This window comes from Podarcis vaucheri (genome assembly GCF_965113315.1).
Source record: "Podarcis vaucheri genome assembly, chromosome: 17".
Lineage (NCBI taxonomy): Eukaryota > Metazoa > Chordata > Lepidosauria > Squamata > Lacertidae > Podarcis > Podarcis vaucheri.
The window spans coordinates 16,748,538-16,772,645 of NC_138755.1; the positions used below are offsets into that span (position 1 = coordinate 16,748,538).

At 40.8% G+C, this 24,108-nt stretch overlaps 1 protein-coding gene across 12 annotated transcripts in view; it reads left to right on the forward strand.

Annotated features, from left to right (window-relative positions):
• Window positions 1-24,108, forward strand: part of BNC2 (basonuclin zinc finger protein 2) — a 409,457-nt gene that overhangs the window by 192,722 nt on the left and 192,627 nt on the right. The window contains exon 1 of one of the 12 annotated variants that reach the window (XM_082204624.1): window positions 10,521-10,539. The exons of the other annotated variants lie outside the window; for them this stretch is intronic. Coding sequence (XP_082060750.1) covers window positions 10,537-10,539 — 3 coding nt within the window. The 5' untranslated portion in view covers window positions 10,521-10,536. Of the gene's footprint in view, window positions 1-10,520; window positions 10,540-24,108 lie in introns of those variants that run through there. 12 annotated transcript variants of the gene reach the window in all.

A 24,108-nucleotide genomic window follows, 5' to 3' on the forward strand; every position in this document is an offset into this window, starting at 1 on the left:
GCAGCACTGTGGTGGGGGCTTGGCAGGCCTGATGTGACTTGTGGGGCCATGGGCTCCCTAGCCCTGTTGTAGGGGTCAATTGGAAAGGAGTGCAAAGGCCTACAAATCTCAGACCATGTCCCAAGGCTGTGAGGAAGGCTTCCGTATTACTCCTAGGTTTCCTTTCCAAGCCCTTGAAATTCTGTCACCTCCAGAAAACTGCCTGTAAAACTTACTGCATTGGCCTGATCCTGCACATACCCTCCAACATTTCTCCGATGAAAATAATAATAATAATAATAATAATAATAATAATAATAATAATAATAATAATATTATTTATATCCCGCCCATCTGATTGGGCTGCTCCAGTCACTCTGGGCAGCTTCCAACATGTATAAAAACGTACTAAAACATTAAACACTTTAAAAAACCTTCGCTATGCAGGGCTGCCTACAGATGTCTCTTAAAGGCTGTATAATTGGCTCGGGGGGGGGGGTCTCATAACTCCATACCCTCCAGCATCTCTCTGATGAAAATAGGGAAATCTTCCATACTCTCCAACAATGCTTTTTTCAAGGGGGTACTCAAGTACCAGCACCTCTTTTTGTTGTTGTTAAAAAGTGTGGCGAATACCGGTACCTATTTTTCTAGAAAAGAAAAAGATCTGCTCTCCATCATTTCTCTGATGAAAACAGGGGCGCTCTAAGGAAAAGCAAAACATTCCGTGTTCAAATCAGAAACTGCGATGGCTTCTGTAAATCCAGGACTGTCCCTGGAAAATAGGGACACTTGGAGGGTTTGCTGAGACAACAAAGGAAGTACATTATTCTCTCTTGGATTTGCAGAATGATCTCACTATGGTTTCAGAAGCAAGGTCTCACACTCAGCATGTACTGTAATAACTTTTCAGTTCTGTATACGAATTGAGATCAATAGATGCAGTATTATTATATACCTCATATTTACCTTATGACCTACAATGTGAAATGTGGTTTTTGAGTAGTTGGCTTACTGTAAGTGTCTTCACATCCAAATGTGTTGGTACTGTGACTAATGCTATCTCCTCTAGTGCAGGCAGAGATTTTCCCCTTGTACAATAATTGTGGGAAGGCTAGGGAAATTTAAAAAACCAAAAACCAGAAGCCACAGACTAAATTTATTCACATCCACATCAAACAATTGCCATCTCCCTTCTTTCCCCATTCACTTAGTGACTCTGTGAATTATCAACTCATTCTCTCCAAAGTGTATCAAATTACATTAGATTTGAAATGTATTTACAAAACAGACAAAATATCCAGAGAAATATCACCAGTATTACAGTGTCCTTCCCAATTAAATGTAGTGAATGGAACTACTTTTTATGCCATTTTATGAGTTAGCATTAAAAAGGTACAAAGCCAAAACTAACTAACTAACTAGCTAACTAACTAACTATGGGTGGCTTCCAACATAATAAAAACACAGCAAAACATCAAACATTAAAAAACCCCTGATACAGGGCTGCCTTCAGATGCCTTCAGAAAGTTGTGTAGTTGTTCATCTGTTTATCTATGCAACAGTGTTTATTTTTACTGCCTATATTCTGACAGGTGATATAGAAACTTTGTCATAAACATGAATGTGGATTAAAGGTAGGAGCTACGGGCTTTGTTCTGGAGCTGTACTTCGCAGCCAGGATAATTAAGATGACTTCAAACCATAATATCCTGGGTTGTTCCGAAGCTAGTAACCATGGTTTCCTCATTTGGATAAAATTTAAGACTTCGTGTTCAGCAAGACACCACAAATCAGGGAGAAGCAAAGGGGTCGTGTGAGCAGGAAAACTTCTTGTTCATTATCCTAATTTACTCATCTGAAATACGATAAACTGAGCACAGTCAGTATGGCACCTTTGTAGTAGTAAATTAAAAAGCAAAGTGAAGCTTTATGGATAAAACAATGCATATCTATTCTGTTGGGCCAGTGTGGGGCGTTTTGGTATACTGGCATCCACCCAAGAATAGGATGGTATCATTCTGCACCCCCTTCTTCCAATTTGTTGTTTCACAGAAAAGCAGAGTTTTAATTGTTTTAACAACCCAACATGCAATTTCCCCACTTCTTTCTGCTTCTCTCACCTTGGTTTGTTTTAGTGGTGAAAACTATTGAGGTTACATCTGTAGCGGGTGCATTCCCTCACAGACACTCTTGCCATCTCTGGAATCCATGACAGCTGCCCAAATCTTCCAGCCATGGGTTGCAATGAAAGCACATATAATTTATGTTAATTTGACCTGCTTCACGGAACTTCTTGCCTGAAATCAACTGATAGAAGTTTGTAATGAGTAACTGCACCTTGACCCTTTTTTTACCTAACAGGTCGCGAGTGAGTAGAACTGGTGATGGCAGAAGGGATTTAACACTACAAAGTCTTAATGAGGGGGGCAAGGCACACTGAACACATGAGATCCATTACTCTCAATATCCAATAGGGATCCATTCAGGGCATTGGATATTCTAAAGCCGTAATTGCCAGAGCTCTGTGTGTCTCAGGGTCAAGCTACACATTAACTTTAGATGTGTAGTGCTTCTTAAGCAATAGGTTTAATGTGTAGTGCTTCTTTCTTACTCAAAGGTTATATTGGCACTCCTTATTATTATTATTATTATTAATTGAATTTATATACCAACCTATACTCGGAGGTCTCAGGGTAGTTCACAGAACAAAATCAAAATATAAAACCACAAAATATATATAATCAAAATAAAAACAGCAACCCATTGAGGATGCAATGCACAGGACACACAAGGTTTACTTCTTGCCTCCCCAGGCGAGATCACCTTACTCACTTATCCAGGTGGCAATTGCCAGTTCTTTTTCTTTCTTTTTTAAAGCTCCCATTTGCAGCAGTGGAAGATTTCTTGCTAGTGCTAAATGCCACATGAAGGGAAGGTGTTTTGAGGGAGTTGCATCTAGGTAAAAAAGAACTGAGCCTCCCTTCCATATGTGCTCCTGATCTGGACTGGACCCTCTGCACTTATTTCTGAATAACAAAAAAGCACACCCATAGCTGGAAGTTATGTTTTAGATGTAACATGTAGTTTGAGCCTTAGAAAAACACCTTCTCCCTCATCCTTGACCCCTAAGATTATCTGGCAAGGAAATGGGAGGTGAACCATACATGTCTGGTCATTTTCAGAGGTAAGGACTATGGGGAACTTTGGGGACAGTTGTCTCAGTAGTACAATTCCCACCTTAAATCATGTCTTCCTGATTATATCTTTGCTCAGCATCTACCAGGAAATTAAATTACTTGTTTTAAAAGGTCTTGTGTTAAAATTGAGGGATAAAATAATATTTTTTTACATTCTTCACTAATAGTGGTTTTTTTTACAACCTGCTTTTGTTATTTAAAAAACGATTTGTAAGCTGCTTTTGAACATTTTATAAACTAATGAATTCGCAGATAAATGAGGACATGCAGACAACATTCCTTGCTATGCAGGCAGCATTATATTATCTTCAGTATTAGGAAAATGGGAAACACTTGCCCTTTCACCAGTTAAAGTTTTGAAATGGATTGACATTTAGTCCTACAGTTCTTGCAAGTCATGGCTGGCTCCTTATGTAATATGCATGCCAGGTGCAAGGTGGAGTTCACAAAATGGTGAAGATTGCATCACTGGGAAGAACGAAATTCCCAAGTATGGTAAATACCTGCAACTCTGTCTGAAATATATTAATTTTATTGGAAGTTGTTTCATTAAAGATAAATAAATGTTCAAGCAGCCAGACATTTGAGAGAATATTGAAGAAACGGCATTTCCTCAACTCTTCTCCCTTAGTATGATTGTTTTAACATGCAGTGAGCAGAAAGCAACCACTTTTTGTCAGAAAGCTTCACAACCTCTACAACATACACTAACAAGGAAATAAAACAATACTGTCTTTTAAAAATGTTAATATAGGAATATGAAAAAGACATAATATTCACATCCCACCAGTATTTGGAAAATCAGTATTTAAATTGTGCGTGTGTAGTGAAGTGAGAATATTCTCTCGGGAATATTCTCGAAAATGAGAATATTCTCGAGAATATTCTTTGCTAGAAAATTCTCCAGAGAATATTCTCCACAAACTGTAAATTCTAATGTAAGAAACAGTTTTACAACCCACATTTAAAAAAATCTAGTAAATAATAAGTCAAGCTGTGATATTGCCAGTGTACTTAATGAATAATGGTTTTGTTTTTGATCCAGTTACATTACTGGGCATTGTGTGAGCATTAGAATTCAAAGTTGATGATAAATACTGATATATGGTTAGTGGCTGGCTTAGTGAGTAACGTGAGTCATTCACGTTGAATTTTCAATTTCACGTTTGGTGCAAAAAAATCAAAGAATGTGAATTCACTGCATTGCCCCATGGAATAAAAGTATCTGTACAGTTTTTGGTTGCCATCTGAACAAGTTTACCCATGAATAAACATGTATATTAACTAATTGTATAATTTTCAATCCATTAAAATTATATCATTTTCAATGCATTAAAATGAATATTCTCCTATTTTAAATGAAAATTTTAAATGAAAATTACCCTCATTTAACCCTGAATTACAGGCTGTCCGTTCTCTTTGGAGGCTACCATATCTCATCGCTGGAAGCCGGAAGTTGAAAATTCTCTAATATTCTCATTAATTCGGAATATTCTCAAGAATATTCTCCAAAAGATTATTCCTTGAGAATTTAACATCACTATGTGTGTGTAAGAGAGAGAGAGAAAGGGGGGGGGGAGAAAGAAAGAAAGAAAGAAAGAAAGAAAGAAAGAAAGAAAGAAAGACAGAAAGACATGGTTTCAATAGCTTACTATCTTGGCTTGCCTGTGGTTCTAGTGGCTAAAAGCAAGTGGTGTCATTTTTAAATGCAAAGTGGTTTTTGATACAAACTTTGTCGGTTCCTTTGATACAAAATTTGGCACAAGAGAGACTGAACCATCACATCCACAGGCTCTGCATATCTGTGCTTCCTTCCATTGCAACCTCACAGGTGAACTAAGGAGCCAGTTTGAACCTACTGTTAAAGGTTTTTTAAGAAGATGATCATAGGTCATAGAATTGTAGGATTGGGAGGGAACGATAAATCTTCTCATTAAGTCAAAGCTACTTTTTACCCACTCAGTGCTTAAAACAGAAATCTGTTGGTGGTGGTGGTGTACTAAAAATGATCAGTTGCTTCACTTGTTTAAATCCCCACAAAAACGATATTATATAATGTGAGTGGCAAAGCTAAGAATTCTGGGGTAATTCTTAAGAGTGTCTACAGTAACATTTAATTATTAGTTTGCTAGTAATCCTCAAAATCTGAGTACATTTATACCAAGTAGCAATTGCATTGGCAGAAAGAGTGGCTGGAAACATTGCGTTTCCCATTATCTTAGGTTGCAAATACTATGGAAACAAACAGCTCAAGATCTTTCTCCCCCTTCCCGCCCCCATTACATCTTAACCATAAAGAACAACATCCCCAAGTTTATCTGTCATATTTCACAATAAAAAGTCATTATTATGGAAAAACATTTGTGCTTTGTGTTCATGCACAACTGCATTTCTACGTACAGTGGTACCTCTGGTTACATACTTAATTCGTTCCGGAGGTCCGTTCTTAACCTGAAACTGTTCTTAACCTGAAGCACCACTTTAGCTAATGGGGGCTCCCGCTGCCTCCGCGTTGCGGCGCAATTTCTGTTCTCATCCTGAAGCAAAGTTCTTAACCCGAGGTACTATATCTGGGTTAGTGGAGTCTGTAACCTGAAGCGCATGTAACCCGAGGTACCACTGTATGTAGTGGAACAGTGTGCTAACAACAGTGTGATGGGAGATATTCCAATTTCTTTTTTATTTTGTCGCTAAGAGAAGGTTAGTGGTCACTAGGGAAGATTATTTTGCCCCTAGAGAAGGTTTGCCGCTAGAGGAGTAACGATTCCTGCAGCCCAACCCTGTTCCATATGTATCTAGAAACAAGTCCGTCTGAGTTTAATGAGTCTTATTCCCAGGTTACTGTGCACAGAATTGCAGCCTTAGTAAGTTACTCTTGAAGTTAGTGGGACTTGTTTCTCAGCCGACTTGCAAAGGATCGTGCTGCATGTATCAATACCACGTCTACAAGGTTGATGAAAAAATCTGGCTTATTTATTCATATCGTACCTTAATAAGCAAACAGGATTAGGATAATGTCCTCTTATTAATGCTGTAAAATGGAGCTTTTATTTAAATAAGCATAAAATTCACCACTAATGGGTATTACCATGTGAAACAATGTAATTCATACTCTCTGGTGTTGGTCGTATTCAGAGAGGACCAATAGAAATCAATGAACCTAAGTGACTTATTTTACTCACCCACTAACATTATGGTTTCTGAAATCATTATGGATTAGCTGGGTTCCTAATCCTTTTTTTTGCAAACCACGTGTTTTTTCCCCCTTCCCCGACCCCCCCAATCAAGCAGCGTATAAAATTTCATTAAATAAATAAATAAAGGGGCAGAGGGAATGGCTACTAGCAGTAAATCATAAAATGAATAGAGATGACACCGAGTTCTATGTGTCTCTGAGTAAGACTTTCCTAATACTTAAATTCTCCCATTAATACCGGGTGGGTTGGTTTGTGTTTTGTGGAGCTGTGAAGTGATGCAAGGAAACTGCACAAGTCCAGAGGTGTTTTGTGTTAATCTGTTTGCAGTCTTGTGACATCTGGGCTGCTTTAGTTCTCACCATAGACTCCCCCCCCCTTCAGAAGAGAGGAGAAGGAGAGCAAGAAACCTATCTGTAATAAATGTTCAATTCCTTATTCCTATTCAGATTTGTTTGTTCGTTTGCTTGTGTTTGTGAGTTTCCTCCTGCCTTAATTTTTCTTAAGGTTGTTTCTATAATCATGAGATACTTATAGTCCATTTTGTGGCGTGTTAATACATTTGGATTTAGTTTTCGTTTTTTTAAACTGAGTTGATATGTAGGTTTCCTTACATTTCAGGTGAAAATAACAGTGTTTCACCATATGAATATTCCTACTGGTTGGTTTTTTCTTATACTGTGGGTAAAGGATTACTGTTGAAAGTAAAGGGTAGATAGGATTAAAATAAAAATTAAAGGATTGATTTTAAGCCCTCGCTGGATAAACAAAGCACCCATGTGATACAGGTTATATCATTTTTATTTAATTATTTTGCATGCTCAATTCTAATAATATCCTTTTTAAATTTTAGAATGTTAGGACATCTGGATGATAAACTTCTTGCTTAGAACCCACCTCTAAATGTATTTTCAATGTGTGCACTTAGAATTATAGTAATTAAAAGAATAATAATAATTGAACTGCTTTTTAATGCAGCATCTGGATTTTTAAAAAACAACCACCTCAGATCATGAAGAGGACACGTTCAGGATAGATTTAAGAGGATAAACTTTGCCTTCTGTTTCCATAAGTTGGGTAGGGTAGACTTTAAAAAAAAAATGTTTTCCAAGTCAGTTAACTTATCCTACATTGTGGGCTTGTTCATGGCTTGTAAAGAATCCAAAGGAATTTGTAATGGGCTGTGAACAATGGATTGCAGTAGGGGGTAAAAACAACAAAAGGAGATGGAAGGAAAATTGCCTAATTAGACCCAGCACTACTTCTGGAAACATTAAAAAAGGATCAGAAGATATCTCAAGGAACAGAGAGGAGTGAAATAGTCTGCTGTTGCCGCCTCCTTCCCAAATACTCCAGACCATTATTCTTCCAAAAGGGAATTGCAGCTGGGCTTAGATTTTTGGACATGAACATGCCCCTGGGTTATATTATATCTGTTGTCTTCAAATAGGGAAGAGTACAAAAGAAATACCTAGCTATACTCCCCCCCCCCAATCCTCCATCTTCTTTCTGTGTTCAATGATTTACACCAAACTGTATCTTTAAAAATACCATTTCAATCTGTATAGCGCCAGAACTCTTTTTTTATTTATTAATTTATTGAAACATAACACAATAAGAGTAATAATAATCTACAGGTTTAGTGGGTGTTATTGACCAACAAAAACTCTTGTTGCATCTGGTTGAGAGGTATTTTGTTTTAGGGGGAACATACTCTGTGTGGCTGCGGGATGCAGGTGGCGCTGTGCGTTAAACCACAGAGCCTAGGACTTGCCGATCAGAAGGTCGGCGGTTCAAATCCCCGTGACGGAGTGAGCTCCCGTTGCTCGGTCCCTGCTCCTGCCAACCTAGCAGTTTGAAAGCACGTCAAAGTGCAAGTAGATAAATAGGTACCGCTCCGGCGGGAAGGTAAACGGCGTTTCTGTGCACTGCTCTGGTTCGCCAGAAGCGGCCTAGTCATGCTGGCCACATGACCCGGAAGCTGTACGCCAGCTCCCTCGTCCAATAAAGCGAGATGAGCGCCGCATCCCCAGAGTCGGCCACTACTGGACCTAATGGTCAGGGGTCCCTTTAATAATAATAATAATAATACTAATAATAATAATAATAATAAAAAATTTTATTTATATCCCGCCCTCCCCAGGAGAAGCTGGGCTCAGGGCGGCTAACAACAATAAAACAGTACAAAAGTACTGTTTACCTTTAATCTGTGTGGCAGATTCCAACCAAAAGCCACGAATGAGAGGAGTATTATTTATGTACTTCAAACGTGTACTACTATACTGTGTAATCTAAGGATTTCTAGATTAGTTTATAATAATCATTAAGAACAAAGACAATGAAATTGATAAATGGAGCGGGGGGATGTCAAAAAGAGGAAACGGGCTTTACCGGTAGAAACTAACAGATCTGGCACAAAAAAGATAGTGAATGGGGTCACCACAGAGAAGGCTTTGTCTCTGATCACCTCATGTGGAAAATACCTGGCAGTGTGTTTGTGGAGGTGAGAAATAGTCACTAGATATGATACAGGTTATTCTCTGGTAAATAGAAGCACCAAAGTTGCTTGAAGACATCCTTGTGCCTCACAGTGTGAATTTGTACAGCTATGTATACACCAGAAGTAGGCAATCCGTAGACCTTCATTTGTTGCTAGAATACAGCTCCCATCATTCCTGGCTGGGCCTGATGGGAGCTTGAGTCCAACCACATCCAGGGGACCACAGGTTCCCCATCTCCGAATCACACTCTGGAGGAGGCTGGGAGGAGGAAGCACACCTGACTACTTGTAGAGACCTTTTTGTAGAGAAATGCAATACGTTCAGCTTCCCATTGTCTAGAGATGCAGTTGCCTTTCACATTGCTTCATTCAACAAGTAAAGTAAACCCCCAAAGTTCCTGTCACAGGAGTAAACCCACTGACTAGTAGCCCTTTGGAAGATCTGGTTGTGTATAACATTGACTGCTGATTCATTGATATTTCTGGAGACACCTCGTGAAAGGAGCATTAGGGATTAGCACTGAGCACAGGCAACAATAAATAAATGAATATGTACTTATAAAACATGTATCTTGCATCCTGTAGCCTTGAACTTTTTAACGTCGTGGATTTTAGCGTAGTGTTTTAAAAATTGAAGAGACCAGTATTATGATTTGTACCACAATTAAAGTAGGAATAAGTGCTACAGGCAGATAAATTTGATGCATGTATACTCAGGAGTAAGTCCCATTGTGTTCAATGGTGCTTAGTCCCTGAAAAGTGTATATCAGTATTTCTGCATATAGAGAGAGGGGAAGAGAAAGAAATTACTATGGTTTTCTTCTTTAACCTAGATTTACCGAGCTTCTGAAGTTACCTTTTGTAAATTATTCCCCAACTTGTTTCCTTTATGTCCAGGATGAACATATTGGTTCTATATCCAATTACTTTGGTGATGTGATTTGTATTAAAAAGGTTACATGCTGTACTTTTAAAAATCATTAATGGACAACTCCATTCTCTTAAACCACATTTATTGATTCAACGTCATTGAAGTACATGGTGGGTGGACAAATTCTATCCATCACTGATAGACCTACAAGGAAATGTAAAGCTTTTCTGACACTCAATCCCAATGGCTAAAACCGGATTAAATGTAAATATTAATATTATTCAGAATGAGTGATACCAATCCGTAGGGTTGGGTCCAAAATAAAGAAGCGCAGCAGGGTCTGTTTTCTTCTGAAAGAAAATAGAATTACATAATATACTTTCAAAATGTTTTCAAGGGATCTATGCAAAATCATAGGTGCTAAATCTAGGCTGGTTTTAATAATTGCCAGACCATTAAAGTCAGGCAGTAATTAATGCCTGATTTTATGTTCTGGGATATAGATAGATAGATAGATAGATAGATAGATAGATAGATAGATTATGGTTAATCCTGAAATGCTGACACACATAGAGGTGTTTGAGGGAAAATCTAGAATTTCGCTTTCTTTTTGGACACTGGCTGAGGCAATTATAATAAGAATTATGCTTTTCTAGGTGAGTTCCAGGAAAACTGTGAACTACCCGTATAATTAATGCTTAAAATCTGTGCTTTTTTCCTGGGGATACTCAAGGGCACACGGTACCGGCACCCCCCAAATGTTAAAAGTGTGGCACTTAGAGTAACAACTTCATGGTGAGTACAGGCACCTCCCCCCTTTTTTAAAAAGAATAAGCACTGCTTAAAATGATAGGCCAGATTGTGAAACAGGCTTCAACGGTTCTTTCTATTTCTGCATCTGTATTAGTTATTTTTTGTTATTTTGTTTATACCATTTCTACAGTTGTCGCTGTAATAGCAAGCATGGAATATATTCAAGAGGAAGTGGCATTTGAAACGGGTCTTAAACTCTCCCATTTTGTTTAATTAGAAACCACTTTTGTTTGTTTCTTTTTTAAAAAAAATAACAATTGTATTTTCGTATGCTATATATTGTTATATAGAACTTGACGAATAACCTTTAAGGTATGAAAGTTCATAAATAATGGAGAGGCAAACACAGTTCCAGGACTCCCGTTCGGATGACAATCTGCCCGTGCCTTAGAGCTTTCGTCTTTGCTGCAGCTCACTGAATGTTTTATTTTTGTTATAATTACAGTATCTTGCCTGCACTTTGTCCCTCTGATCCTTTGTTAAAGCCCAGATCACTGTGTGCAGACTCCATGCTTGTAGGTGTGATTTATTGAGTGACAACTAGCTGTAGGGTAGACTACATGCCTCTGTACCTGAGTAAAGTATTAGACATCACAGAGCCGGTTGGGTGGGGGCTGGGGAGATGAGCGGAGAAAGGCAAAAGGCAGGAGCGCAGCACCTCCTGGATACAGATCAGACGAGAGGTTCTGCCACAAATCACCTAGAAACATGTCAGACGCTGCATGTTTGTTGTTTTACACTGAGGGCACAGCCGTAGTCCAAAAGTATTGATTCTTTTCTTTGTACAGAGACAGAAACTGTCAGCTCTTGCTGGCTGACCTTGGTACAGCTCCGACAACTATTCCCCACCCTGCCTACCAGATGAACCCCACAGGAAAAGTCTGGGGAAGATATGCCAATGTCCGCTTCACGCAAACAGAGAGTAGACCCAAACCTCCTGGAGCAATCCCCTTCTTCCCCCAAGGGGGGAATCGGCCGTAGTAGCTCCGTGCTGGATGTTCTGTGACATTGAGAATTCAACACCCCTCCCCACCCAGGGCATGAAAAAATTAGGGAATGAAATTCAATAAAAAAATAAAAAAATTCCAAGAATTCAATATTACTTTAATGATCACCCCCCCACCCCGGTAGATATTGAGGAAAGGCTCGCTTCATTTTAGCAGAAGGAGAAAGCAGCATTTCCATTCTGTTCCCTCCATGCCTTATTTTTTTAAGTGACTGGCAAGGGGAAATGGGAAACAGGCCTGTTTGAGCTAATCAGAGTCAGGAATATTCCAATAGGATTGCAATTATTTGTGGTGTTCTAATAAAACGTGAGCATAAAAAAATGTGACCACGTTTCTGGGAATATTCGTGTTAAAAGTCTGAACTTTCGGTTGCTTTTTTATAGCACACAGTGGTTCATCATGGTGCATTTTCTGAGTTCAGCTCCCCTACTTGTTTTATTTTTTAAGTTGCAGATTGCAGGGGAAAGGTTAAATAAGCAAGGCTTAATGGTCCACCATCATCTGGCTAAAATTTAAGGAAATAATTTCTTATGAAAAGGGATGTGATCATTTAAAAACATACCCAACTTGCCTAAATTCTGTAACAGTTTTGGCAGAGTTTCCACTGCTAAGTTTTTGCTACTAATCTTGTTCTTCATCTGTTCTTTGATGTGGCACACTGCCATTTTGATATTCCAGCACCAGGCTTTAGTAATTGATCAATTAGTTATCTGTTTTGCTATGGCTTTTTTTTTTTTGAATGCCAACCTCATTTCCTGACGCTATCCCATTTTTAAATAACAATTTAAAATGTCACTTGTTTTCCATATGTATTACTATTCAGCAAGTTGCTTTTGTGTTTGTTTTATAAATGAGAGAGACCTGATGTCTTGGTATTTTGAGTAAGTTGTGACACAGAGAATGTAAACAGGGTTTTAGACCAGGGAAAGATGTTGCATATGTTAACAATTGCTAATGAGCAATGCAAATGCCTTTATCGGCTCAATAAATAACATCACGCCTGCTGTTTGTCTCTCACTGTGGACAATGGTAAGCTATAGTGTTTTTTAAACAGTGTATCAGAACAGCATATTGGTTTTCAGAGGGGAAATGCTGAAATATGTGAGTATTTTAAAGACTGATTTTTATAATGAGATTAAAATTGTGTTTTTAAGTACATTGATAAATCTTATTCATTTAAAAATATATATATTCTCCACCTTTCTAATTTTGTCTTAAAAAAAATACTCAAGGCAGCTCACAGCATCAAGAACAACCCTTCACAAAACACATGAAAGGCCTACAATATGAAAGAGATAGGGGGCGTAGTTCAAAACTCTATATAAATAGTTTCAGTCAGCATAAAACAATCAACAACTTACCGTATTTTTTGCACCATAGGACGCACCGGACAATAGGATGCACCTTGTTTTAGAGGGGGGAGAACAAGAAAACCCCCCCTCTCTGCCCAGCGCCCCTTCAGCGAAGCGGCAGGAGGCGCTGCGCAGAGAGGGGAAGAATTTTCCCCCTCTTGTTTTCCTGCTCTAAAACAAGGTGCCGTTTAAGTTGCGTTCAGGTGGCTACCTTGGAAGCCTGGAGAGCAAGAGGGGGGGTCGGTGTGCACTGACCCCTCTCACTCTCCAGGCTTCAGGTTCCTTTCGACCTGCTCTTTGGGGCTGGCGGGGGGAAGCCCACCACCAGCCCCAAAGAGCAGGTCAGGGAGCAGCGGAAAGGCGCAGCGGAGAGCCTCCAGCCATAGCCGCGCGTCACCTCTCTAGCTGGGAGAGGGTCGCGGGGCTATGGCTTTTTTAGCCCCGTGCGCGCTCTCCCAGCTGGAGAGGTGACGCATGGCTAAAGAGGCTCCTGCCATAGCCGCGCGTCACCTCTCCAGCCGGGAGAGGGTCGCGGGGGGGGCTTCTTTTGCCCCGCACGCGCTCTCCCGGCTGGAGAGGTGACGCGGGGCTATAGAGGCTCCTGCCATAGCCACGCATTACCTCTCCAGCCGGGAGAGGGTCGTGGGGCTATGGCGTCTTTGCTACATAGGACGCACACACATTTCCCCTTCATTTTTTAAGGGGGAAAAGTGCGTCATATAGAGCGAAAAATACGGTAAACAGCTGTCTGTCAAAACACATCAGAAAACCGTCAAGGCTGAGCAAGGTGGGTAGAGAATTCCAGAGCCTGGGCACAACAACAATTCTTCTGAATCTCAATCTAATTAATTGATTAAAAGAATTTCTATATCACAGTTAACTGAAGTGCCATAGTGGTGCACAACAATTAAAACAGCAATAAATATTTGCAGCAATACTAACTTGAGAGCAACAGTCCAGTGATCAGAATACAGCAGGCAGAGAGCAGTGGTTAACACAACTGAAACGAAGCCCATTGAAACAGGCTATAGAAATTGGAGACGAGGTTGTTAGACCATTTCCCTAGGAAGGATCTTCTGTTAATCTCAGGTCCTGTTCCTGATGGAGACTCCTGATGGCATCGCCATAAGATGGAATCTGGAGCAGGGCCTCATCAGTGTTGTCACTCCTTTACTGGAAAATCCCGTTTTTGTTATCAAAAGCTATGGAGGCTCCAGTCAGGCCAATTGCAGTTCATAAGTAGGTCAGTTGTAGAGGTTGGCCTCTCCAAAAGGCTTTTACTTTGATTATGAATGCAGGAATTTTCTAGGTATCACTATGTGGAATAGAAATTACATTACATTCAATCAATCAACCAATCAATCAGGTTGCTATTGCTTTCAAACATTTGTTCTCAAGTTGTATCACCAATCAAAAGCTGCATCAGATGGTTGTGTTTAATTATGTTTCGATTTATGTTTTGTTTTTAATTACATTTTGATCGCTTTTTTGGAAGGGGGGGATTTTGACAAGGCTGCCTGAGGTCATAGGAAGTCTCTTTTTGCACTCACAACCATAGATCAAAACAAGATCAAAGCAAAGAATACAGTGCTTTGTGTATTTGTGTAGAGAATTCCAAGGCAGAGTCAGGAATCTGAATACTGACCATCACCAAAGGTTTGGCGTAAGGATGATGAGACATCAGGGAGCAAAGAACAGAGCAATAGAAAAATCAGGGGCCTGGTGGCCTGGAAATTAATTACCAGATGTAGACTGAATGCCACTTCTGAATATTGTTACTTGCCTTGGCCAGTTTACGAACAACATTGCCAGTTCATCAGATTTGCTGAAAGAAGCCAACCACTGTGCCTGAAAGGTGTGTGTGTGTGTGTGTGTCTAAATCATAGCTGTCAACTTTTCCCTTTTTTTAAAGGGAAATCCCCTTATTCCAAATAGGATTCCTCACAAGAAAAGGGAAAAGTTGACAGCTATGGTCTAAATCTTGATATGAACAGAGGGGCAACTTGGGGAAGCCATCCCTCTGTTTCAGACTTCATATAATTATTCTACAGTAGTTGTTATGTTGCAGACTGACCTTGATACAAAAGATTACTATTGTTTGGAAGAAATAAAACATATCTTAGCACAATATGTCTTGTGACCACCGACACGTATACATTTGCAATCACGTGGCATTCCATTCTTATCACACTTTGCAGCATATTTTGCTTAAAGGCTGTATTCCTTGTAGAATATGTAGCCGATATACATAAAGTCTGCTTTCAATATAGGTATCCTCTCTTTGTTTGCAGCCTGGTAGTTTACTCAGTAATATTTTGGCAAACCCATTTGCCTTTCCATTGTGCAGGATGAACACGAATGGTACACTTGCAGTGTGATGTTCGTCTTTGGAAATGTCATTTGGTTTTTGTCTTGTTAGTCTCTAGTTTGATTTCTTAGACATGGTTATGAATCACTATCTAATGTGTAGGTCTTTTGAAATCACACCCAAGGTTTATTGTCAGTAACAGGCTAGTGGCCTTATGTGGACTTTCCATGAATAAAGCAGATTGATGAGCCATTTTATGGCATTGCAAGCTTGTATTATAAATACATCATCCTTCTCAGTAATTCAGTGTGAAGAACAATCTAATGAACTCCCAGACATGGTATTTTGTATAACTTGGAAATGCTGTTTAGCTGACTGATTCAATACAATAAATTGTAAAATTTCTAATGTTTCCTCCCTACTTTTAGTGGTACTTTTGAAATCCAAAGTACCATGAATCAAATCTGGAATAACAATAAAACCCAGTCAAGAGTAGGAATTCTTTAGGCTTCAAAATTTAATAAACCTGGTTTGATTTTTGGTTTTGGATATTAAAAAGCTTAACACATTGGTGCTGTTCCTTTGAATAGAATCCAGAATTGTGAAATCCATATAAGGCATATTGTGGCTTCTCTTTCAGACAATGAACATTCAAGAGAAAAATGTAAAAGTAGGGTGGGTGGGGGTAGGTGGGTGGGAAATAAGCATACTAATTTCTGTCAAGAGAAAATGTGGTCTCGCTTCCACCAGATGTGCCTACTAAGAAAGCAAAATGCATATATAAAGTACACATAAATAAATCAGAGTAGGCCCATGTGAAAACTGCATTTTGCAAAAGATTCAGAATCAGAACTACCATAGCAAGGACTCCTGTAGGTTCAACTAAATACTTCCAAGTAAATGTGCTAAGGTTTGCTGTTGTGTAGCCTGATCCTGTAGCATCCAAAGAACCATTGAATGTGTGCAGGGGGAAAAGTGCAGATACAGCTGGAGTTTTGTCTGTTGAAAGTGAAAGTGAAAGTAAAAACCAACATGCGTGTGGGGTTTTCTCTCATACATAACCATTCTTCGGTTACAGCAAGCCCACAATTTATGTTCATTTAATAAATAATAACAAACAAAAATAATAAACAAAAATAATAAAAAGGGGGTGTAAAGGGGGCAGGCATCTGGGAAAAAAGACTTTGGCAATTCCATCCACCATTGAACCCATTGTGTTTTGACTGTACACTATTGTTGGTTTAAGGCATGATTTCTGGAACATAAGTTGTGGGCTTACTGTATGAACCAAAGTGCAGTGTGGTGCCCTGCTCTGGGAATTGGGCAAAGTGGGTTCACTGTATCCACAGCCTACTCATCTGCCACCTTCCTCTAAGCCCAACGTCCACAACCACCCAGAGGAAAAACGCAAGGCAGGCATTGGTTAGGGACGATGGAAGTTGTAGTCCAAAACTTAAGGAGGTCACTAATTTTGGGAAAGTTGGTTGCGTGCTTGGAGAGAGGAGGTGAAAAGGCAACAAGAGCAGAGAGAAGCAGCAGCTCTAGGGGCGCCTGGTGGTTTGCAAGAACGCAGTGCCCAACGACCCCCACCCTTGGGGTTGGTTCTGCTAAAGTGAGCTGATGTCGGGGACTGGTTGGGTGACGAGGACTGGCCAGAGGCTGCAGCTATGGAACCTCCTAGGAAAGCCTCACTAAGTGTCTAAGTAGGTTGAGTGGTAGGAAAGCATTAACGTCAGCATGCCATACAGCAGAATAATGTGATGAAGATGCTGGATACATTTTATTTATTTACACCCAGCCTTATAAGAAGACGGAATGACGACATCTTCAAAAGGCCTTGAGCCCGTTGCCTTCTCCCCATGCCAGCACCATTCAGTTGCTGGCACCTGTGGAAGAAGGAACAGTCTGACTCCATATGATCAGAACTTCATGTATTAACGAACCAACACGGGAAGTGAGCCACATGGAAGTAGATTTTCAGTGGTTATCATTCCTCCAGTGAAACAAGTGGATTGATCCTAAAAGGTTCTGTTGAATCCATGGAATGCACCCTGCAAGAAAAATAATTGTAAGATTGTATTAAGAACATGGAGCTCATAACACACACACACACACACACACACACACACACACACACACACGCACCCACCCACCCTCCCCTTTGTAGGCTTTCTGATGTCCTGTGAACTGTTACCATTGCTCCTTTTGATGTAAAGCAATTGCTTTGACAGAAGCTATGATTGGAATGACCCTGAAAGGAAACAGTCATGTTAACCCTATGATGTTAGAGTTATTATGCTGACATACCATGAAAACAGAAACAGGAAAGTTGGCGCAATGCTTACATTAGCCTAATAAATATTATGATGAGTCTTAAAGGAGATGAGCAGATTTATGTCAAACTAGAACACTGCCTAATATATGGCACACTTTTGGAATTATTGCTTGGTGGTGGGAGAGAGGAATATTTCTCCTGAATAAATCAGAATGGTAAAGTTTCCATTTAGAGTGCATGTATTTGAGTTTTATTGAGCAAATTTATTGGGATTGCAGCAGAGGGAGAGATGACAAATTGGGCCACTAAGAGTTAAACTACAGGCAACTTTTAATGTGTTGTGTGCAGCTCAGTCTTTTGCTTTTCTTAAATTAATTACACCCAAACAAGGCTTGCTTGATCTCAAGATCTTAGCCGGAGGAAAGGGGAGGTTTATCGCTTCCCTCTCCAACTATGGTCTCCTCCAACCCTATTGCCCAGGTATGAAAGTTATTGGGGTGAATGTGTTTGGAGAAGAGTTCCTTTTGGTACCAATTAGCACATTATGTGTAACATAGTTGGACACTGAGATGCCAGCTTCATTGTCACCTGGCAGTAGCTATTCCATCAGGATGCAACAAAGAGGAAGTTGGTAAGAGCTATGCCATTGTTTTACTCTCCCTGAACTGTTTTCATTCCAGCTGAACAGCAACAACAGTGGTCTCAATACAATCTTTGAGGTAACCCCATATCTCCATTGTGAGAACTTTCAATTTTTTCCTGTTCTCTGCTTCCTGTTCTGTAATCATTTCCTGATCCAAAAAGAACTTGTCTTCTTATCCCATGACTGCTAAGCTTACTCAGGAACCTTTGATGAGGACTTTGGTCAGAAAGATTATTGGAAATCCAAGGGTGCTTATCTGTTGGAATCTCCCCAATGGAGTTCTAAAAGATTAGCGAGGCAGGAGTTTTCATAGTAGCTATGTTGATATTTCTTCTGGAAAATGTGTTCTGCTATATATTTTCTATTTCATAATGCTTTCCATCAGTTCCCTCACAAACTAGATTAAGCTAGTTCATCTATATTATCCTGAATTGCCCAAGAACCCTAAAAATAAAATTGCCATTACAATTTTATTCCCAGTCATTGAGTTCACAGGCTGATCTTGGGAGCATATTTTTCTTCTTCTTAGAATAGCAATTTAAAATTTTAATTTAATAGGTTAACTGTCTCCCTATCTAATTCCCTACATTGGATGTGCTTAGAAATATTTGTTTTTCTATCCCTTATTGCTTGCTGGTATGCTAGTCCCGGGGGCTAACCGAGAGGTGAGGTCCGAGTCCAGTCCGAGGTCGATGGTGCGGTATGGAGGTTGTCCATCAAGGCTGTAGCTAGGTCCAAGACGGGGAGTCGGGTGGGGTCAGGAACTCTGGCAGAAGAGCAGGAACAGGCTAGCAACAACATTGCTCCCACAACCTGGGACTGGGGCTGACTGGCTTTTATCTGCCCCGAGGCATTAGGGCGGCCCCGGTCCACAGGTGACTCACCTTTCCTGGCCTGGAGGCAAGCACTCCTCCTGCAGGAACTTAGTTCCCTCCGCCTCTCTGCCCTGAGCCTCTGCAGCTTAGGAGAGGCTGGAGGGTTAGCAGACCCAGAGGCAACCTCACCTTCCCCTGACGGGGCTGGGAGTGGAGCACCTGCAGGCAATGGGTCCTCCATCACTTCCAGAGCAGACTCAGCTGGTGTCTGCTCCTGAGGATCCGGCACAGGTGAGGACCCTTCAGGCTCAAGCCCCAGCCCTGGCTCAGCTGTTCCTGGAGGCGGGGACTCCTGTGAAGGCTGGGATTCCTCAGGTTCAGCCTCTGAGTCCGAGTCCCAGGCGATCACACCAGGCATCTCTTTTGCCAAATTTGTATTTCTTTGGGGGCAAGATCTCCTTTTTCTAAAGAAAGCCTTCTTGCCTCCTATAGCTCCCTTGATTCTGCTCATTAACCACATCCTCCTGGACCTGGTGATACCTTTCTTCATCTCTAGTATGCATTGTAGCTTATCATCTATTATTGTGGTTTTGAATGTTATCCCACAAGCATTCTGGATTTGACCTCTTTCCCTTTCACTAGGAAAGATTCCACTTTTGAACTGAAATGTGACTGTAATGGACTTTCTTGGCAATACTCTACTTAGATATAAATTGAATTTGATAGCAATGTGGTCACAGTTCCTGATCAATTAAACAACACTTGTACCTTTCAGCAGATCTTGGTTGCTACTTAGAGTTAAGTCCTGAGTCACTTCTTATCTGGTCATTTCCATGACCATCTGTTACAGGGCACAGCAATTTATAGTATGATGTCTCTGTTGTGGCCAGAACTTCCATTATATCCAGTCTATGTGAGTGTAATTGAAGTCACTCATTACTACAACGCTTCTTCCTTTGGTTGCCTCCCAGATTTCACCCTTTATCTCAAGAGCATCCTGGCCATTTTGGCCCAGGAGGACAATAGTGTGTTCTCAGTGTGAAACCCAGAGTTTCTTCCCATAGGGATTTTGGTAAGGTGTCTTCCCCTTTTGAGAGTTCTAGTTTGGCCATATGCTGACCTTGATGTACAGAGTGACACTGTCCCAATTAACTCTTCCTATGTCCAGAGATAATGATATCCCACTGGCTCTCTCCATTCCACCAGGTTTATGCCCACTATATATGTTTTCCTTTAAAACCAAACATTCCATTTCCCCAGCTTGGGGGCTTCTAGAATTAGCAGATGTACTCCTCTTCATGTCCTTTTCCAAATCTCTCAGGTAAATGCGTCCACATTTTCCACCTTTGACCAGCTATCATGCTCTATTGTGTGCTGATCACTGCTAAACAATGGTGATTTAGCACTTAATAAAATAGGAGTTAATAAATAAAATAGCACTTAATAAAATAGGGACGCGGGTGGCGCTGTGGGTAAAAGCCTCAACGCCTAGGGCTTGCCGATCGAAAGGTCGGCGGTTCGAATCCCCGCGGCGGGGTGCGCTCCCGCTGTTCGGTCCCAGCGCCTGCCCACCTAGCAGTTCGAAAGCACCCCCGGGTGCAAGTAGATAAATAGGTACCGCTTACCAGCGGGAAGGTAAACGGCGTTCCGTGTGCGGCTCTGGCTCGCCAGAGCAGCGATGTCACGCTGGCCACGTGACCCGGAAGTGTCCCCGGACAGCGCTGGCCCCCGGCCAATAAATGTGAGATGGGCGCACAAACCCCACAGTCTGTCAAGACTGGCCCGTTCGGGCAGGGGTACCTTTACCTTTACCTTTAAAATAGGAGAACAACAGGTTTATCACTTGCTCTCCCAGCCCACTGTTAACCAGTACATCAAAAGCAGAACTCATTAGCATTTCTGTAGCATGAAAGGATTAGTATTACCTCATGAATTTTGTTAACAACAGAAAAGTGCAAAATAAAGTGGAACGAGTCAAAACCCAGGGCAATTAAAGCCTGAGATTTGGAATAGCGATTGAAGTATAATTATTGAATACCTTATTTTTCACAAATATCAGATAATTTTTACTGTAATATCATTAGCAGGTGAGGCATGCATCTAGGAATCTCTTAGGCAGGAGTTGGAAAGGCTTGTTTTGTAGGACTTAAATCTGTGTTCAAAGCAGCTGTTAAATACAGGGCACAGATTTCCACATGAAGTGAAGTCAGAATCCAAATAACTACTTTAGGGAAAGCTTTAGGGATACCCCAAAGCTTGCGTCTGCCCAGTGGTATTTTTCAACTTTTTCCTTTGAAAGACTCTGTCTACTCCATGCTGTGTCACAAACTGTTTTGGCAATTTCTGTTTCAGAAGCTGTTTTCCATGCACCATTGAAAAGTGGGGCACTGTATAGCCCTACTGGTTAAGCGAAACTTGTTGCACGGTTCTCTGGATGACAGTGAAAGCATCTGCTAAAGCTCTGGGTTGGTAGTGATGCAGTTTGCTTTCAAACAGCTAGATAACACTGGCTTTAATTTGGGATTTTTACTTGGCACACACGGATATAGCAAATTGTGTAAAAATGCTATTGTGTTTGGTCGGCTATTGGCTCCAAAGAATTAGTATCACAAGACTTGGGCTTTAACAAAAACAGAAAAAAGTTTGTTGCAGTCTCACTGAGAAAGTTCGAAACTGCTGATTCCAGTTCTGAATCAGGGAGATCGCCTATCACTAATTAAGACTTTACATTTAGCATTTCTTAATGGCAACAAAATTAGATAACCATTAGTGGTGCCACATGGAAGACTGTTGTCATTTTGTGCATCTTGAAATCACAAATGAATTTTGTCTGTGTGCAGACGTCGTCAGCCAGTCAAGCCAGTGAGCTTTTGTTCTGCTTTTGACATTTATAATTAGTAGCAGAGCAGTGAAATTTAAATTTTGGGGGTTGGGAGGGGGAGAAAAAGGACGTAATGTAATTGTGTTCCACTAAGCAGCAGCTTGACAACACTGTTATAATTAGAGAGCTGTCAGCATTTCTTTTGTAAATAAAGTAGTGGCACTTTTTGTTTGGAATTATACTGAGAAAATGTCCATATTTGAAAAGAATTAAGAGAATTGTTTAGCTTCTAACTAAAGCAACACGTCTCTTTTCTGCTGTTTGGGTTGATGATGGGGTCCTATGAAATAAACAATACTTTACAGCAGCCTTCCCAAACTTGGTATCGTCCACATGTTGTTGGATTCCAGCTCCCATCAACCATTAACCAGCACTGCCAAAGTATCAGGGTTGATGGGAGTTGTAGTCCAACAATATTTAGTGGATACCAGGTTGGGTAAAATTACTTGACAGGAAGTAGGTTCCGTTTAAGTGATTGTGAGCAAACAGGATTGCGCTCTCTGGGAAATATCCAGTGTTGCACCAATGGGTCGTCCCCTTCCTCTTGCCCTCCTGCATCTTCCAGGTCTCCAATTGGCTGCAGAGGGTCCCTCAACTCTGTAGAGCAGATTTTGAAGGTACACAGCGGGGAACAGAACGAGAAGCTGCGAGAAGGCTGGGGCCATGACACATCCCCATTTGTTCAGCTTGTGCTATTTAAAATTAATGGGTGATAATCAACTGTTCTATTATGAGTAGACCTACAGAAATTAATGGACCTAACTTAGTCATGTTGATTCATTTCAATTCTTAGGGCTTGTTCATACTTCTGCTCATCTGGTACCTAGAAATTACAGGTCTGAGAAGTTCTGAATAGTTTTTCCCCTTGCTCCTTTCCTATCCTAGGAAAAACCCATGCTTTAGCTCAAAATCAGAACAAACTGCAATCCGCAGAAAACTTGAATTGCTGTTTCCTCCCATTAAGCATGAAAGAGTGTTTTATCTTGAGAGAAAGCAGCGGGACAAGAGGAATGGCTCTCAAACTTTTTTTCTGTAGGCTACACTTTCAGAATAAAAATTTGCTCACGTCACATCAATTTTTTTATTGATTAGAAATACATTAGAAAAAACAACTAGGATTATCCTTAGAATCACTTGATGTGCTTGCTCTCATTTTAAAAAGACAGCTATCCATATTCTGCAGTTTACCCTCATATATCTGGCACAGTTTGTCCCCTATGTTCCTTTCTGCCTTTGTTTCATCTCTTTATGAATATGTTAGAGTTAGTAGAAAGCTATCTTCTTCTTTGGCGATCACTCGTAGCCGACTAAGATTGTCTTCCATGAAAATGGTCTTAACAGTGTGTCGGTAGGTGACTATGGAGGCTAATTCTGGATCCACACATCCTTCCACAGCGGGGACATAGGTTTCTGGGCAGGAGTTGATCTTGGTAAGAGTTTGCCAAATGTGCCTTCCTCTTAGCACATTTCTCCTTTTCATTCTGAGTTTGAGTGTCTTCAATATCCACAACACCTTTGGTTGAAGGCTGTTCTCCAGCTGGAGTGCTCACAGGCCAGTGTTTCCCAATTGTTAGTGTTATACTGGGACACGGGTGGCGCTGTAGGTTAAACCACAGAGTCTAGGACTTGCCGACCAGAAGGTTGGCGGTTCGAATCCCCGTGACGGGGTGAGCTCCCATTGCTCGGTCCCTGCTCCTGCCAACCTAGCAGTTTGAAAGCACATCAAAGTGCAAGTAGAAAAACAGGCACTGCTCTGGCGGGAAGGTAAACGGCGTTTCTGTGTGCTGCTCTGGTTCGCCAGAAGTGGCTTAGTCATGCTGGCCACATGACCCGGAAGCTGTACGCCGACTCCCTCGGCCAATAAAGCGAGATGAGCGCCGCAACCCCAGAGTCAGTCACAACTGGACCTATTGGTCAGGGGACCCTTTACTTTTATACTACTTTTTTAAAGATTTGCCTTGAGGGAGCCTTTAAATCTCTTTTGTTGACCACCAGCATTACACTTTACATTTTTATGTTTGGAATAGAGTAGTTGCTTTGAAAGACAATAATCAGGCATCCGCACAACACAACCAGTTCAATGAAGTTGCTGTTGAAGAATCATTGCTTTGACACTGGTGATCTTTGCTTCTTCCAGTACACTGGCATTAGTTCGCCTATTTTCGGAAGTGATATGCAATTTTTTCAGTGACACCGTTGATGGAAAATTTCGAAGTGTTGGAGGTCCATGTTTCACAAACGTACAGTAAGGTTGGTAGTAGAATAGCTTT